Source organism: Salarias fasciatus, chromosome 8, assembly GCF_902148845.1.
Source record: "Salarias fasciatus chromosome 8, fSalaFa1.1, whole genome shotgun sequence".
Classification (NCBI taxonomy): Eukaryota; Metazoa; Chordata; class Actinopteri; order Blenniiformes; family Blenniidae; genus Salarias; species Salarias fasciatus.
The window spans coordinates 14,917,762-14,936,604 of record NC_043752.1 but is presented as its reverse complement, the minus strand read 5'-3'; the positions used below and the strand labels follow the sequence as shown (position 1 = coordinate 14,936,604).

The 18,843-nt window shown below is 48.2% G+C and overlaps 1 protein-coding gene across 2 annotated transcripts; it reads right to left on the bottom strand.

Annotated features, from left to right (window-relative positions):
• Positions 1-592: 592 nt before the first annotated feature.
• On the bottom strand, positions 593-18,619 carry erbb2 (erb-b2 receptor tyrosine kinase 2). 2 transcript variants are annotated; one of them, XM_030098143.1, is made up of 27 exons: positions 18,341-18,619; positions 12,183-12,334; positions 11,826-12,006; positions 11,582-11,722; positions 11,403-11,468; positions 11,187-11,302; positions 10,963-11,104; positions 10,742-10,870; positions 9,574-9,715; positions 9,203-9,276; positions 8,385-8,475; positions 7,754-7,956; positions 7,534-7,663; positions 5,944-6,034; positions 5,703-5,857; positions 5,581-5,628; positions 5,372-5,510; positions 5,146-5,268; positions 4,961-5,059; positions 4,458-4,643; positions 4,207-4,362; positions 4,061-4,136; positions 3,821-3,967; positions 3,634-3,731; positions 3,361-3,546; positions 2,588-2,978; positions 593-2,495 (listed from the first exon to the last, which is right to left on the bottom strand). In XM_030098143.1, exons 1-27 carry the CDS (start codon positions 18,411-18,413, stop codon positions 2,125-2,127), a joined length of 3,906 nt encoding a protein of 1,301 aa, XP_029954003.1. In that variant the 5' UTR covers positions 18,414-18,619; the 3' UTR covers positions 593-2,124. The 2 variants fall into 2 exon arrangements, with proteins under 2 accessions (XP_029954003.1, XP_029954004.1); XM_030098144.1 differs by having other exon boundaries at positions 2,588-2,975.
• Positions 18,620-18,843: the final 224 nt, after the last annotated feature.

Genomic DNA, 18,843 nt, shown 5'->3' with positions numbered 1-18,843 from the left:
TCAGGTCAGCCCATCGAGAGTCCTCAGTAGTGTGGATTTACACGAGACCTTTGAAAACAATTCAAAACAAACAGCAGTGTAAACACATTATTCATGATTGTGTATCAGGTACAGTTACATTATAACTAGATAGACATTCATATTCTTGAATGTCTTTATGGCAAAATTCACAAAAACTTGCTTTTGCTGTTCTGTTTTTTCATATAAATCACTGTAATTTTAATTTAAAGGCACGATTGTGGATCATAGAGAAGTCAATTTCGAAGTCTGAATTGTTTTAAATGTTCATAAAATTACAGTCTCAATAAACAAGACTGTTAGGAAAAAAAAATGCATTTTGGTCAATCTGGAGTGTGCGTTCCTTCTCATGTATTTATGGAGATTTGAGGGTTTTTTTCACCTGACAGCAACACCAAAAAGAAGACACAGTGCATACAGTATCATACAAACATTATGTAAATCTTTTTACTTCAAAAACAATTTCATTCAAAAAAAAATTGTTAGTCTAAGGACAGAAAAATGGCGTTAAAATCCAGACGTGTGTGTTGAAAGAACAACTTTTATGTTACAAAACATGATCTAATGTCATTTTAGAAATATTATTCTGAAACTAAACTCTTCAAAAACCCGTATGAGAACATTAAAATTAAAGACGGTTTGACTTTTCAGAGTATAACTGACATGAATGTGACTCTCAACATCTCAATCCTTCTGCTCCTTCTTCTCTGAGGCCGGTTTTCGTTTTTTTTTTAATGTTTAAAGTTCAGTAGTAGATGCAGATTGACGACAATCTGCAGACGAGAGAAAAATCCTCCACTTTTCAAGAGCTTTTCGGGATCGCCGGCTGAATGTTCTCAGACCCCCGCGGACCGCCGCTCGACGCTCCAATCGGAACGCGGCGCTCCCACAATGGCCGCATTGAGCGGGCTTGCCACCTCCCCCCAGCCCCGACGCCAGTAAACATGAAGAAGAAGAAGAAAAACAGCCTTCACAAAAATGCTGTTGATCATTAACTGGGATGCCGGTTGTGTTTTGGCCGAGTGGAATTTGAGCCTCGTATCGTTTCCCGGATTTCTTTGCTTCGACACAAAAACACACACGAGGCCGAGCTGCTTCGGTTGAACGAAAGGAGAACTCCCTGCATGTATGAACGCAAAGTTCTCACTTCCTATGGAATACATTTAACTAATAGCTTGAAGTGCATTCATGCACAGTAAAAAAAAAAAAACAACCTTAATAACACGTTAACATGTAGTGCATTCTGCGTAATCCGCCCCATAATCTGACAAATCCCTGAAAGGTTTTGCATACTGCTTATTACTTTACAGACAAAAATATTATTTCTCGTATTTTTTGCAGCTTTGAACAGCGGGCTGGTACCTCATAACCCATTCCTCGTACCACAGAGTCGCCACAGACACCAGCGGCCGCAGACATCAGTGCAGCACAATGCCTCTGTCTTCTCCATACAGGATGCCTTTTCTTTCAGGGAGCGGGTCTACGGGCCAGATGGGCTGCCGGGGGCCTCCTCTGTCCACAACAGAATGGCTTTGAGGGCGCCGGAGACCCGCATCAGGTCCGGGAGAAAGTGACCAGAATACTAAACATCATCTTCAATGCATATCATGGCTCACTTTGTCGGAGAGTTCTGTAATGTCTTTGTCCGGGCCGCTGCAGCCGATGCAGCCCGGGAGTGAAGGAGGAGCTGTGGAAACCAGCAGAACCGAACAGACTCTGCAGGAAATGATCGGTAAAAACTAGTATTCATGACCCAGTAGTGTAATTGGACATTTCTCACGTCATGATGGGTTTTGGACTCTATTGGCGGGATGAACTTCTTTTTGGCGCTTCTCAGTCACAGATCGCTGAAGGGGGAAGAAGAGCCACAGACGCCAGACGAATGCTACATTTTGTCGAGTGATTGCACGTCACATCTGAGAGAACGGTGACTTTTGACGGACAACAGTAAACAGTGAACGCTCAAGTGAGAACGGAGGGGAAACGTCAGTCCCACATGCCAATGCTGCCAGCAGGTCCAAACAGGCGCCCGGCTCGTTTCTCCTTCCCTTTCATCCGTTTCCCTCAGAAGAACACGACTCGTCCTGAGTGTCCGCTGCCCGTCCCTCAGGTGTGGCCGCTCCAGGTGTCCACGAGTCCCAGATACTCTGGATTCTCAGCAGTGGGAGTCACAAATCCGTTCACGTGCCTGCTGACTCCGCCATTGCTCTCTAGTCCCGCAGAGCCGTCCGCCGCCGCCGCCGCCCCCGGCGCGGCTTTAGCTTTGGCCACGAGGTCCAGGTAGTAGGGGTTGTCGAAGGCTGGCGAGGTGGAGCTGGCAGAGGTCACCGGGACCAGGTACCCCGGGTTCTCCACGCTGCGGCCCGGGTGCAGGCCGTTGGGGAGGCGCTTGTCCGCCCTGGAGCCCTTTCGGGGCAGCGTGGTCGGCCGCTCCGGGACCCCGGGCCGAGGATCCTGAATCTCCTGGTTCACATACTCTGCAGTGAGGAAATAAAGAAGCTTATTTAGCAACTCTCTGATTGTAAGATTCCCTTCAGAGAGCTCGGCCTAAAAGAAATGACTCCCTCACCTGGCAAAACGTGGTTGTGATTGTGGTTGACCCTCGGCCTGGGCAGTGAGTGATGGAGGTAATTGGGGTGGTGGAAGCCGTTGGGACCATCGGTCTCGAGGTCCCCCTGACTCCCGTTGGGGTAGGTGGGGTCTTTGCAGTAGCGCCCGGGGCTGGCGGGGATCAACGAGACGCCGTCCGGAGACCCGTCCAGGAACACCGAGTCGGACTGCCCTCCGGCCGAGGGGCTGCGGGCCAGCGTCGGGTACTGGGTCCACGGGCCGCTGGAGGCGCTGGCGCCCAGCGGTAAGGTGGGGTACTGGCTGCGCCCGACGGCACCGAGAGGGGGGTACATGCTCCGAGCTCCAGCGGCGACGGACGGATCCACGTCCAAGCCCTGATCTCTGCTCTGCTGGAGAGAGATGGAATAAAAGCACCCGAGGAGGAGGATGAGAAAGAATCTCCATGGCAACCAAGTTTCATTGTTTGGAAAGTATGATGAAGAAGTTTGTAAGAAGGGAAAAGAGTCAAGGTGAAGGCCTTCCAGAAATCCCATTATTCACAGCCTTTGGCTTCAATCTGTTTAACCTGCTGCAGAAAAATATCACATTCATATTGATACGACCTTGCTTCGATTAAAGCACTTAATGCTGCATTGAAGAAGTTAAAAAAAAATCCACAATATTAACTAACGCAATGCCTAAAGACAGAAAACACGAGCTTCTCCACATCACATAATCAGTCAAGGCAAAGCATGAATAATGGAGACAGAAGCAGCAGGTTCGAAGGCTCACCCTGTACGACTGGTGCCTGGACGGCCCGTTGGGCTGCGACTCGTCTTTGGGCCTGGGGAAGAGGTTCGGCTGCGGCACCAGGTACTCCTCAGCGTCCATCATTTCCCCGACGTTGTCCCCCTCTTCCAGGAGCATCCTGTAGAAGTGGCTGTCCACCGGGCTGCACATGCTCATCTGCTCGTCGTTCTGCGAGGCAAAAAAAAAAATCATGCCGTGGTTGATGCGACTGAAAACGCACCGCAGGCACATTCTGACGGACGACGGCCAACGAACCTGAATGACGACGTAACGAGGCGGATCTCTGGCCATGGCGCTAAAATCACTGACCAGATCTTTGAACTTGGGCCTGCTGTCCGGATCGATCATCCAACCTGCCATCCAAACATTCCGTCAATCAATCAATGGCATCAAATAAAAACTACAAACGTGTGACCAGATTAACTCAGGAAGAACTACTGACATTTGACCATGATCATGTAGACGTCGATGGTGCAGATGAGGGGCTGCGGCAGTCGCTCTCCTCCCTCCAGAACCTCGGGGATTTCCCTGGCCGGGATCGTGTCGTAGGGTTTGGATCCAAACGTCATCAGTTCCCAGACCGTCACTCCTGAGGAGACGAAACCGCGAGAGAAACACACAAAGACAAACTCAGACGTGGCTCTCAACCAGACAGACGACTGAAAACATCTGTCGTACTGACCGTAGCTCCAGACGTCGCTCTGATGAGTGAACCTTCTGTGGAGAATGGACTCCAGAGCCATCCACTTAATGGGCACCTACGAATAAACAAACACCAGTTAGAGTAAACACTGAGTCCTGCAGGGTGGAGGCGCCGTGTCTCCGTACCTTCCCCCCGTCAGCGTGATACTCCGTCTCGTCGATGTCGAGCAGACGAGCCAAACCAAAGTCGGTGATTTTCACGTGGTTCGGATTCTTCACCAGAACGTTGCGGGCGGCCAGATCTCTGTGCACCAACCGGACTTCCTCCAGATAACTCATACCCTGAACCAACACACACACAGCAGATCCATGTGTCTACAGAGACACGTCTGAGAATGGAGGGAAAACACCGCAGGACGGGTCATGAGTTCATGTACCTTGGCGATCTGGACACACCAGTTCAGGAGGTACTGAGAACCAATGCGGTCCTTGTTCTCCCGGACGTAGTCGAGGAGGCAGCCGTACGGCATCAGCTGAGTGACCAGCTGCACCGTGGAGGTCAGGCAGATTCCCAGCAGGCGGCAGACGTACGGGCTGGCAACACCCGCCATCACATAGGCTTCCTGGGAGAGGGACGGAGCCGAGATATGGAGGGCTGGAGAAAACGTCTGCACGGCTTTGGGAAGTTCCACGGTCTTTTCAGACACAATCAGGCCGATTCTCTGCTTCTATTTTAATTTTTGCAGACATTTTATGGCTCTCTGATGTGACTCCAGGTAACTAACACGACCATGTTGGCAGCATGTGCCTCACTGTAAAACCTGCTGAACTGTTAATGTTAAATGAACTGATAAAGCACAGAATCATGATGCAGAATCGTAAATAATGTTCTTCTGTTGCTCCTGAATTTCAACATGTACTGAACCTTTCTCGTACTCACATCAAGGATTTCTTTGTTGGCTTTCGGTGAGGTATTCTCTCGCAACACCTTGATGGCCACTGGTATCTTCACATTCTCCCCATCTGGGGCCCAAACCCCCTGAGAGAGAGAGATCGCAGCCGTTACTGAGCAAAGCCATGGATTGAAGGACCACTCATACTTTGGTTGTACGTTTTCCTACATACTTTGTAAACAGTGCCGAACGCCCCGGCGCCCAGCACCCGCAGCTTCTTCAACTCGGTCTCTTTCAGGATGCGCATCTGCGCCTGATTGGGCGACGCGCCGCTCGGAGTTAGAGGCTCCACCAGCTGGACGCGTGGAGGGAGCGGACAGCGAGGAAATTAACACAACACACCCAACACGACAGAGTTAAAGCTGCTACACATAAGAGAAACGATAGCCGTCGCTCACCTCGTGCTCCTGCAGGATCCTCCTCATCGTCTCCTTCCTCTTGAGCTTCTTCTGTCTGCGCAGGTAGAAGACCAGCAGAGCCAGCAGGATGAAGAACAGCACCACGCCACCCACCGCCGCCGCGATCGTCGTGCCCGGCCTGAAAGAAGGACTGAGTTTAGCTCCCGTCCTTCAAACCGAGGGAAGCTGAGCAGGAGGCGGCGCCTCACCCTGTCCGAGTGTCTACTGGACAGCCTCGCTCGTCCATCACAGTGCAGCTGAAACAGAGCGGCGCAGCGTGAGAATCACCCGTCTGACTGCACGAGTCCGTCCGGACGCGTCGTCTACTCACGACACTGTGCAGTTGACGTTGCAGGGCAGGCAGTGTCCGGACGCGTTGCTGTACTTCCACACCGTGTGCTGATCCTCCTTCACGCCGCTCGGACAGTGGTCCACGCAGAACTCTCCGTCCTGGAAGTTACGGCACTCCGTGCAGTCCTCCGCACCCTGAGGACGAACGAAGGAGGCGATCAAGAGATGATGAGGCTCCACAGGAGCTGTGTTTTCTTGCTCCGGGATGAGGCAGGTCGTACCGGGCCCTGGCAGGAGGCCGAGCCGTTGAGAGGCCGGCACTCGGCGCTGCAGGCGACACACGTGGATCCATCGGCGTATTCGCGCACGGGCCTGAAACACAAGCGCGGGGAGTATGTCACATAACATTTCACAACACAGACTGACATCTGCTGGATGCGTTTATCTGAAGCACCTGACACGGGCACATTTTTAGAAAGGGGGCCCCAGCTGCAAATAACCTGATGAGCTGCAGAGGATCACTGCTGCTCCGCGCCGCACAACAATGTGGATTATTGTCTGTCAGCTTGCAGTATATGTGTGAAGACATGATGATAATATCATGTCTAATAGTGTTTTTTTTCAGTTATTTTACATCTAAATATGTAAATATGAGTTACGTGCATACTTCTACCCGATGATTTACTTTGAATTCTTTTACATAGGTGTATATCATGCGTTTACAATTCTTAGAATTCATTCAATAATTGCCTAATATTGTTTGTGCCGTTCTGACCTTGAGCTGTCAGACCAGTGGATTTGCCAATGGAAGATTAAAGGCTGATGAACTTAGTTTTGTGTATTCAATTTACTGGAATACTGAATATCTAGTTACATGACCCAGATAGCCAGTAACCTCTGTTGCAGGAGAAAACAGCAGACACAAAACAAACTTTCAAACTGTTTATTTTTCTTTGCGCTGGCAGTCCTCTCTCGTCCATAATCTCTCCAAGGGAGAGATACAAAAACGTAAAAGGCTCCAGAAATACTTCTTTCATCTGTAAGAGACAGATTATATCACTGATAAGTAAAATAAAATAATATGAAAAATATACGGAGTCTTGGTTCTGCCTTTGCTTTTACAGGTTAATAAAGTTAGCCTGGTTAGTGCTAGCCACCGTTAACTACGAGAACTATGCTACAAACGATCAGAAAGTCCAAAACTTGATTCTTTCTAATATATCGTCACAAGGCCATGTACAGTGTTCAATATAATGTTCTTGTGAATAATGAATATTTTCCTCACCTTGTCGTCTCCACATTCCGCAGGGAAAATGAAAAATACGAGTTTCCGGTATTTTCCTTTTTATTTTTTAAAGCGTCAAATCGACTTCCGGTCCTGACAGTGGAGGTCTGCAGCTGGAACCCTCTCCAAATATCTCTTAATTTCATCAAGACGCAGACTGGTGGCCATGACTCCCTAAGAACTGCGTATTTTAATCTTTTTGTTTATGAACTGTGAGAAACCACACGCTCAGAATAAATGCACCTCGGTTTACTCCCTTCTTGGAAACGTGCACCGTGCACGCCATACCAGACTCCGCCTGATGACTGTTCAGATAACTGCAGTGTAATCATATGCGTTGGCTCCTCCTTGAGGGGAGACTTAATTTTAAAACCTTTCAGTCTATTTTGATGCTAATCCACTCAGCCTTGACTTTCGCCACCTGTTCGGAGTTGTACTTCAGGAGGGAGTAAAGTTACTTTTGTTGTATTTCCTGGAGAACGTGTTTGGGGGAGGGGAGGGGAGTGGGGAGGATCATCTCACACACACAGATTGAGAGCGTTTCCAGTTGGCTTGTTACTGATACGGCGTGACGCTGAGTTTTTACCCCTGATCGATGTCGCACTGCTCCACACACTCGGTGCCGCGCTGGAAGGTTTTGCAGGACACACACTGGCTGGGCCCCGGACCCCAGCAGCCCCCCTCGCACAGCGGGTGACACACACGCCCCTCAGCCTCTGCAGAACACACACACGGGATTCGGTGAGACATGCAACTCGTGTGTGTCACATCCTCTCCTGATCAGACAAGTGTGTGTTTTTACCCACCGCACACTTGCGTGTCCTGGTTGCGCGTGACGATGCGCTGGGGCCCCTGGGTGGGATGCAGGACACTCTCCCAGGGCAGGGAGGCGGTGTAGCACAGCTGGGAGTTGTTGTACAGCAAGACCAAGCCTCCGCTGACGCTGCGCAGCGAGCGCAGCCCCAGAGACTGGATGTGCAGATTCTGGATGGCCAAAGAAAACACCCCCCTAACGAGAGAGAGACAGACAAGCAGAGGGTCCTCACTCCCTCTATCACTAAAGTCTGACTGAAGAGCTGAGATCTCGCGCTGCGTCAGAGCGACCCAGTTTACAGGCTACCGAGAAACGCCAGGCCGGCTTCCTTCTGCAGGTCAGACCAACACTTCTGGCAAATGATTAGCATTTATGACGGCGAAAGTGAACCGAACGTCTCAAAGTGAACCAGAAACGAGCGCAAACAAAGAAGCGCTGTGGACGGACGCGTCAACACAGTGGCACAGACAGGGGAAACTGATGCACATACGGGCAGTTATTCAATTTTTAAATATTTTGTGCGTTTGCTGAGCATTTACTCCGAGCGCTGATTTATCGGTGGAAATTTTAAAGTTGAAGGTTATACAGAAATGTGTTGATGATTAAAAAAGAGTGAGCCTTACTTGTAGAGCATCCTGCCTCGGATGACTTTCAGATTTTCAAACACGCCGAGGTCGGTCCACTCCTCAGGCCAGGCTTCGATGTACAAATAACCTGCAAATACAGCACTTTACTTATAAAGCATTTCTCTTATATAATATGCAGCTGAAAATGAGTTTACAAGGAGGAAAAGCAGATTAAATGTAACGGCATTGGTAAATATTAGGAGAGGAAGCTTGAAAAGTACAATAAGATTATAAAACAGACGAGTGTCGTGGCTCATGTTTCATTTCTTGTGCTCTGTTTGTGAGTCTGACTCTCTGTGTCTGATTGCTGCTCCTCCTGATGTGTTTCGTCTGTGTCTGACTGTGTGATCGTTTCGTTTCATGGCTTTGGTTTACGCTGAGCTCTTCTGCGTGCTGGTGCTTCCTGTTTTTTGACATTTCATTGAATCTTTAGTTTTTTTTTTCCAGGTGTTCTTGTTAACTTTTATTTGTGGTGTTTTGGATTTTTAATTTTGCCATTTTTTTTTAATTAAAGATTATCTTCTGTTCTACGAACAGCAGTATGGGGCACATTCAGTTCTTTCCTGAGTCAGACTCAACAGTACAGATTGCCAACATAAACTAAGCTGCCAGGTGAAGACAATCACAGTCAGGCACAGCTGAAACACATCAGGGAGGAGAAAACAATCAAGCCACGAGGATGACAAGTCAAGGAACCTCAGTCCGAAACTCAAACAGGAAAACAAGAATAATATACAGGGGAAAAAAGCAATAAAAGAGACTAAAACTAATTTTAAAGGGAAAAATCAGCAATCATTTAACGAAAAGAGATTTACCTGTGATCTCCTCCAGCTTCTTGAAGGCTCTGAGCTGCTCTAAACTCAAGCCTGACGTGTTGGTTAGAGGATCCCTGCACGGCGAGAAGATCAGACTTCAGTTAAAACTGATGCTATATTAAATGCTTCATTCTGTGTCAACAAGCAACAGAATTACTCAGTCCAGCGGAGAAGAAAACCGTCTGTTCATTGTGAGGAAATTAGAAAGTGAGCTCAACAAACTGCTTTATGTGTTTACAAAAGCACACATCATTAGGTTCATTAAATAAATTGGCCGAACTACTTTCTGATGTTTTCATAACCAGAGGTTTTCTTGGCGGATGAAAACACGTCTGAATGTTCTACCTCTGGCCTGATCTTCTTTCTCCTACCGTGCAAAGCTCTGAGGGACGAAGGCCAGGCTCCCAAAGATTTTCTTGCACTGGTTGAACTGCTCCACGTTGGAAGACGTTACCATGGTGATGCCGTGATTGTCCATCACACCGAGGTTGTCCATGCCCAGACCATAACACACTGCAACGACAGCCATAAAGACATGTTGGCGCGCATCAGGGTAGAATAATGAATCTTATCACGCACAAGCAACAAAATTACTAAACAGCAAGGAGATAAGAGGATTTAATAACTGAACTCATCTGAAATGCAGAACTAAACAAAGCAAAGTACAATGTACGCAAATTCACCCACTCTAAGACGAGATTTGATAAAAACAACAGGAAGCTGCTGCAGAAACAGGTTGGTGCACTTTGCTCTTTCACATCAGAACATCTGCCTCAAGTCTGCAGCACTGTGTCAGGCATTCAGAGAATACATAACACGTTATGCAACGTATAAGCTACTTGTTTTGAAACCGCTTCACTCTGGAGCCTGAATAGATAACTGCAACAAACTTTTCTGCTTGTTCACGTTCATATTTATTTCCTGCATTGTTTATCGGCCCATTATTCGCCATCGTGAACGTTAAATGTGCCTTGGTGGATGCACATGGTGTCACTGGCGGCACTACGGAGGACACTGAGTTCATTGTTGAGCCGCTGAGACGGCGTGGGCTCTGTGATATGATGCATCGGCCATTTGCAGGATGAGCGCATTGTGCCGCAGACAGACGCATGATTGAGACGGGGAGGAAGGTTGGTGGCGATAACGATACACAAAAACACCAATAAAACACTCTCACACCATCTCGCCATATCTGAACTGCTGATACTGATCAGAATAAACTGAATATCGATTTTCCTTATCGCGCAGACTGGAGTGAAAGTAGGTGAAGTCTTGAACTGACGTCCACGTCAAAACTCCCTCCTCTTCAGCCTGTCACCTTTGACCTCTTGCTCTTTTAATTTAGTTTAGTTTACTCTGTGAGGACCTAATCAAATAAAGCTATTCTATAAGCTCTGCTGCAATGAGCTTCTCCCTGAAACCTTTGGATTAGTTATTGGGATTTATGACCAGAGGTAAACAAAACTGTCGCTCAATGTTTCCAGTCCAAATGTAAAGAAAGCACAGAAAAACAAATCGAATAAACTAGTCCATCCCCACCTTTGGGACAGTCTCCTTCACATTTTTCACACTTCTGCGTCTCGAGTCCGTCGGGCTGAGTCAGGATAACTTCCTGGTTGGCTCGGGGACAAACCAAAGTACAAGCCACTTCCATGGCCAGATAGTTATCTACAGAGAGGGAAATAAAGCGTTCAAAGGGTGACTGCCAGGCAACGACAGCAGCGAATCACTGGCGTTTCTTTTCACATGTCAGGCCTCACAGGGGCATGTTTTGACGCAGGTGGCTCCGAATTTGAACTTTTTGTTAGGGTTGGGTTTGGTCTGGAAGGTGATGGGGTCGTAGATGGTCGGCGGCGGACAGCCCTCCTTGCACACGCCGCTGTCGTGGAAGTGGCGACACGCCTGGAGATTGAAGGGACAAAGACAAGGGAGCGTGAGACGAATGAAACCAAACCGGCGTGTGTGTTTATGAGCCAGCAGTTACCAGACAGTCGGAGTCTTTGGGTCCCGTGCATCCTGCGGCGCACTGACTGTGGCAGCAGTCGTTGGGCGACGGGCCTTTACAGCGCTGGCAGCCGGACGCGCAGTTGGTCCGGGTCACTTCAGACAGAAAAACACCAAACGTCAGAAGCTCCGGCTACAATTTACCTGAAATAGAAAGTGAAAGCTGTTTAATTCTGTGCAAAACATCTGAACTCACGGGTCTGGCAGTCCTGAGCCGTCTCTCCCCAGCAGCGATTTCCACACTGCGACGCACAGTTCGGACCTGCGCCGCGAAAAAATAACAGTTGCCTTAAACATTTAGAAACCCTTGAATGAGTTACATGCATATTTATCCATTTCCAAGCAGAAATGCTGTTTTTCGCCTCGGCTGCTCACAGTTGGCGACCCGGCGCTGCAGCCGGTGCAGCTTGTCGTGGCTGTTCTGCTCGTCCAGGGTGTCTCTCCAGTTGATGCTCTGGGGGTCCGGGAAACACAAGTGCGGGTTTCCCCAAATATACACCGCTCCCAGGAGGATTTCTGCCGGGAACAGGGCGCACGACGCAAAGGTTCAAGCAACAAACACAGACTGAAAAAAAAAAAAAATCAGATCACGCCGAGCCGCTCCTGCATGTTTTCTGACCTGTGAGGCTGCGGAGGCGAAGCGTCCGGAGCCCCCGCCCGTCCTGAGCGTTGTCCAGCACGGCCAGCGCGTAGCTGGAGTTGTACAGCTGGCTGCCTCTTATGATCCGCAGGTTATCCAACGGTACCAGGCTGACTGAGACGTGAGCGACAAGCACGTAGCCCTGCACCTCCACGATGCCCTGGGGGGAAAAAAAGTAAAGTTTCAGATTCATGTTCAGAGAGCTTCACAGACAAACAGGCAAAAAATCTAGGCTACAAGGGAAGAGAAGAGGTCTGAAGAGGTTTAACGTGTTAGTTTTATGAGGTAATGCATCAAACGTGTGCTTTATATAATGCGCAAACACTGGCGCTGCACCTGGAGGAAGGAGAGATCGGGGTCTCCATGGAGATGCGTGATCTCCAGGTTGCCGTGGACGACCTGGCAGCCGGTGTAGAGCAGCCTCAGGGTCTCGTAGTGATTTTCCAGGCTGGAGGGGAGGGCCAGCTTCATGTCCGTACCCAGGCAGACTGCAACGCACAGCAATCAGCACTCAAGTCTCAACGCAAATACCAAATCGCTAAAGTTTACACCTTAACTGAATGGTTTGTTTTTAGAAACTGTGCATGAATAGTTATCTTATAAAAATCTCACACAACACTCAGGTGACTCGTGCTGCGTTCAGTGAGCTGGGAACTTCCAGAGTTTCGATAATAATAAACATCTAGTGAGTCAGCACAGTGAAAATATGTAGAAGCATGACCAATAGCGATGTTATTACCATCATAAGGTTACACACAGATGACATGATGCTTTTTTAAGCGACACACTAATACCGTCTGGAAATATCACTATTTTTATTGCTATATTAAGGAATACTGAGTAGATACACAAATTAGATCATATTCAGAAACAACAACTGTGCAAGTTCAATATCATCCAGGTGAAATTTAATCTCTGCTGGAGAAGAAAAGTGTTAGATTTCCCTGTTTTTATGTGAGAAATGCTGAAAAATCATGGGCTAAAACAACGAACGATCCCCTGCACCTGGTTGTGTAAATGGAGGGAAAGTTTCTGTTTCATTTATTCAAACGCTGGGTGATGATCAACGCGAGGGTCTGGACTCGGCATAGCTCGGCGGTGTAACAGCTCGCAAGCGGCCCCCGAATAGTTACCCTGTAATACAAACCGCGCGCGGCGCTTCTGTCCGCGTCTTAGCGTATACGATATATTTTCCACTGGCAGAAGGGGAGCGCAGATTTCCCCGCAGTGGGTCACACACGGCGTTACATTCAGGGTCACACACAGCATTACAGTCCGCGGGGGGGCTTTCGCGGACGCATAGCTCCCGTGCCTCGGCAGGCCGTCACACAAACGGACAGTCTCTCCTCTTGGGAGGTTATAAATGACTTCCTCTGGCTCACGTCCAGCGGCCCTTCAACAGTCGGCCCACTTTTCTCCTGCGCTCTCTCTCTCTCCTTTTGGGAAACACGGCTTGATAGACACAGATGCCTTATCGGAGGAACAGGAAGTGACCGGCAGAAAGGAGGAGAGCGATATGATGTGCTCCCGTCCAGAATGAATGAGTGGAAAAGTTTCCTGCCGGAGATCCGAACCCAGATCGCGGCGGCTGCGGCCCGGCAGAGCATCGCCGCATCATAAAACATAAATAAGGTTCGTATTAAAATCTGACAGCCAGCGACTCAGCAAACGGGTCCATGATTAACTGTGCGACTGCCAAAAATACACACCCAGTCGCTGCAGCTTGTGTCAAATAACAAATCGAGTGACTAATCAGAGCCTCCTTCGATGACATCGTCACGGAAAATAGTTAAAACAAGTCATCATTCTGCTGCGTTTTAATGATTTTTATTAAGACGGAAGAACCAGCCGGAAGGCCAGTTTATAAAAGTGGCACCAGCTAAAAGATGCACCGACATCTCTGTGGACTGAGTTAATGTGGCGCAACAGAAAGCAGATTTTCCATTTTCTGAAGTGTGTGTTCTCAGCTTCCTCTCCTTTTATCCCCTCATCCCCTCATTGTTTGCTCTCTAAAAGTCTCCCAGCAACGCCTGCATGTGTGTGTGTGTGTGTGTGTCCTTGTGAGGAGCCGGCCACCCCTCCATCCCCACAGCCTAAAATACTCCCTCTTTTATCTCTCACTTCGCTGCGCGCTGCCCGCTGTCACGCCGCCGTCCCCGCCTCCTTCGCTCAACTACATCTTTTTTAGGCCGACAGCGGAGTCATCCGAAAAAGTTCCCCTCCTTTCTCCGTCTTGCGGGTCCGTCTCTGGCCTCCCCCGACAGAAACGTGCGCCGCTGCATATTTGGAGGGTGACACACTTGAAAACTAAGCTGTGCATTCCCGCTCTTGCTCAGAGACACGTTCCTGACCTGTGACTCCACGGGTCACGGGAGGATCGACGTGTCCGATCGCTCGCACAACACTGACGGCTTTCAGGCTTTCTCACTAACTAACATCCGAACCGGTTAACGTGATGAGGGATGATCTGACAAGCACAATTTAAAATCAGACAGTAACTAACTCCACCTCTTTTCCACAGCTTGCACAACACCGGCGATCACGGCGGATTAGAGCTGCTCTCTGCAATGTTGTAGTAGTTGAACAGGTTTGGCTCCGGTTTGCAAAATACTACAAACATGCAGCCTTCCTAAGAAAGTTTAGGAAACTTAAGAGAGGATGACGCAATGTGGATTCACTTTGGTAAAATGACGCTAATTAAAAGCAATTGACGGCGGAGCTGGCGTCACTCCCGACACGGATCTGGAGCCTCATTTATAAACGTTGCTTACGCTCCAAACGGGCCCTGAAAGTGGCGAACGCCATTTTTCTGCAGTATTTTTAATTACTTTTTTTGGGGCAAAAAGCCATTTTTGGCTTTCAGTATGTATCCTACACCATGTTTTATAAATGAGGCCCCTGCTCTCTCTGCAGCCCCGACCCAAAGACTCACTTCTCAGCAGGACTGACACTTAGAGGAGAGTTAAATAGTGAATAAAAATAAATGCAACCGACAGAATCCTCACTGATGAATGCAGAGATGTTTTAAAACATATTTTACACGAAGGACTCGAATAGGTAAACTCTACTACTAGCTATGATTGTCACTTCAGGCCAGTGAAATCTCAGTGGCCGTCGGGTGTTTTTGGTGGACGTTATTTCAGGAGAATTAGCGGATTTGAAGCTGCTCCGCTGGAGGATGAAGCCGCCGTGTGTTGCCGTCTGAACTGCGCGAACCTGCAAAGCTGAGGGCCAACATGAAGCCACACCTGTGTGTGGCGTCGTGCCAGTGAGCACAGGGAGTGTGCATGTGTGTGTTTACCTGTGTGTGTGTGTGTGTACAGTGAGTGGCCGTGTGCGATGCTACTGCAGCACTGGATCCCCCCCCCACCCACCTCCTCCGAGCGGTTTGATCCCCCCCGAAGCTCAACACAAACACGAGGAGCTGATCCAAACAGGACTTTCACCGTCGGCTCATTAAACCGCGGATTTATCGCGTCAGCCCCGATCCCAACACAGCGCCGTCTTGCATAAACCTCGCACGTCTCCCCAACCTCCCCGAACACATTCTTTCTTCCCCTTCAGCCCGCGAGAAGAAAAAACAGGTATTGCTCAACAGACAAGCAGAACAGGATCTGCGCTGCGTTGGAGGCTCAGACGACAAACTCCTCACTCGCTGCGATCACAGAGACACACACACACGGAAAAAAAAACCCCTCCTGCATACTTTCCAACACTTTTAACCACAGTTTGAAATCCGGAGTTTTCCACTGTGAAATACTGCAGCTCCATTTTCCAGAGGGAACCTGGTAAAAGTCTGTTAAAATCACATTCTGGCATCAACATTCACCTGCCTGTTACAGACGTCACGTTCACATCAGGAAATCTGTCAAGTAAGACTTTAAACTGTCTTAAGTGCTAGGAGTTATATTAATATAAAAGATATAAACACGCAGATTAATTAGAATTTCTTTCGTGACGCTCCCAGCGCTACTGAAATGATTTTAAAGTAAGAGAAAAAGTTATTTTGTGCACTTCAATCAACGTTTGAAGTTTTAATATCACTTCATATCAATAAACCATCCTGTTGTGAATTATGACAATATTATTATAAGGAGAGAGTTATGTCACATTCAAATACTTCAATTTTATTAAGAATTTAAATGAGATCTGGAAGAAAACTTAAAGTTTGCAGGTTTAGGAGAAACATCTTTGCTATTTATAGACAATTGGTTGTTCTCGAGCTGTTTTTTTCTTAAATTGTCAGTTATACATTCTGAGGATCCTTTGCTCTGATTTCATAAAACTTTACAGTGAAGCTAAATGCCGAAACCACTCTCACCAACATTCAAAAGCATGGGCAAAAATCCCATTTTGATCATCTCTGAGCAATGTGATCTTTGATAGATTATTACCAAAAATCATTTTTAAAAAATATCTGAAATAAACAAAGCGTGACTTTTCTCTTGAATTTTTGTTGCTCTAAATTTAAATGCCTCGGCCCACTGAGATCTCATCCCCGTTTATGACCTCATTTCCAGAAGAAACCATGAAAACACACCAGCGAACCAGTTCTTCCAGACGCACACAGATGCTGAGAGTAACTTCAGAGCACAACCAGAACCGGTTTCAGAGGAAAACAGCCTTTTTCCAAGCAAGCTGCTCCGAATAACTGTGCCACTTCTCATTATTTTCCTGGAAATGAGGCTCCTATCATTTCACTGCGAGGTGTGATTCGTGCAGAAAGCCGGTGGTCTCGGTGTGAGTTTAGATCACTAACACAAAGTCCAGAGTTAACCCGCCACCGAGGCCAAATCCAGCAGGACTTAATCACTCAATGGGTGCGCTGGAGTGTGACAAGGACGTGAACTCTGTGGAGACAGCCACACACACTCAGGGAGGCCACAATGTGTGTGTGTGAGTGTGTGTGTGTGCCCTTGTTACATGTTGCATTACGAAGCGCCGCTTTCACCCTCGGCCGACGCTGCAGAGATTGAAGTGCACCGACCAGTTCCCACCAACAATGCCGCGGCGTTTCGGCGAAAACATCACCTGCGACTGCTGGCTTTGTTTGTGTGTGTGTTTGCGGTAGCGGCGCCGCTGGTGAGGGCCGCCAACAAAACACAGATTGTTGTGTTGTTACTCGCCAGAGACGACAACTTGAGCAGGAAACGATCCTCCTCTGTGTGGTTTCTCGTATCGCAGCTGCGGGTTGTTGATTTTTTTTTTTTTTTTAAATGTACATCGATAAAAACTGACAAATGCGTGTGAATAAAAGCTCTATTGAAGAGCCAACCCTCACGTATTGATGTCAATAAATTTTGCTTCTAGCTTGTGCTGCGTTAAAAGCTTTTACGATCAGATCAGACCGAACTTTATTGATGTTTCTTATTGCTCACTGAAACAGACTTCTATGTGCGCAGAAAGCAAAATACAGAGCATGTCAGAGAGCACACACATTGATTCAAACGTCATTACGTGACGATCAAAAACATTATTTACTGTCAGGGCTGAATGGAGGTGCAGTGGTTAGGCGCTCTGGCCTCACAGTGAGAGACTATCGTGGGTTTGATTCCAGCCACGTCTGCATGTTCTCCCTGCGTATGCGAGGGCTTCCTCCAGGTAACCTGCTGAACTCTCACAGTCCGAAAACATCTGTTCGAGATTAGAAGATAACTCCAAACGCAAAAGCATCAACCAAGTGCTCAGACTGTTTTTCTTGTTTCTGATTTTTTTTTTTAAATGCAAAATGAGAAAAACTCCATATTTTGTTAGAAAAGTTGTATTTTTCCCCCTTTAAAAGTACTGTTATTCAAACTGTGCAAAAAAACAAGAACCATGCAATAAAGGTGTGCTGACCTGATCTGTATATTCTGAACCAAAAGAGAGAGAAATGGCATGATCTGCATGTTACAAATCTGTGCTTGTTTGCACTTTCAGTTAGCTCTTGTTTTCCTGGCATGCACTCCAGCCCGGAGTGTGACAAGTGGCCCTCTATCAGACAATGTCCTCTTTGGAGCCAGAAGTGAATAATTGACATCGTCATGATCCCTGGCACACAATGCACTGCCTGTTGTTGTTGTTGGTTTGTTTTTGTTTACGCGTTCAGCAGCAGGAGTGCGCCTGCAGAGCAAACAAATCACTTATTTTGTTTTTTTCCTTTTTTTTTTGTCTTTCTATCCAATAAGCTGCAAAGCAGGTTCTTTACCTGCGGCCGAGTTGTTCTATTGGTGCAGCAAAAACGCGCTTCGGGTTGCAGGATGGGACGTTTTAACTCCAAACAGGAAATCTGGAGTGTGACAGGTGTGATTTTTTTTTTTTTTTTTCCTCCTTATCAGCTCTTCGCGGATCTCCGGCGCACATGGACGCGCAAGGAACGTAACCCTGAGTTTTCGAAAATAACTCAAAACTAACACTTTAGTGAGTAAAAAAAAAAAAAAAAAACATCAAACTGAACCCAGTTTGTGCCATTTTAAAGACTCCCGGGGGGGAACGAAGCTCGGACAGTGACCCACCTTCTCTGCCCAGCGCGCCCGTCGCTCCGAGCAGCGCGGCCCCGACAAGCAGCAAACTTCTGACCGCCTCCATCTGCCGAGAGCCCGCTCCTCTAGTCCATACTCCCCCGCCAGCTCTCTCCGCTCCCGGTGACGGCTCTCCGAGGCTCCCCGCTCCCGTACTTTCCGTCTGTTTTTTCAGCGCGGGGAGGGCCGGTGGAGGGGGGGGGGGGACTTGTAGTTCGTTTCCCCAATCTCGGCGGCGGCTCCAACTTCCTCCCGTCAGCCCGCAGCCGCGCGTGGAAGGGGGTAGCGTGACCGCGCGCAGGAAGGAGCGGAGCGCGCTCCCGCGAAGGCCTGAGCGGGGAGTGGCAGGTTTGAGTTGAGTCAGCCCTGCACGCGCACCGTGCACGCCTCGAGAGAAGAATCAGAAGAAAGAAAAAAAAATCACAGACATGTTTCAAAGATCAGGGATGGAAAAAGAAAGAAGTCACAAAAATGGAGTTTACAGGACCGAGAGGATT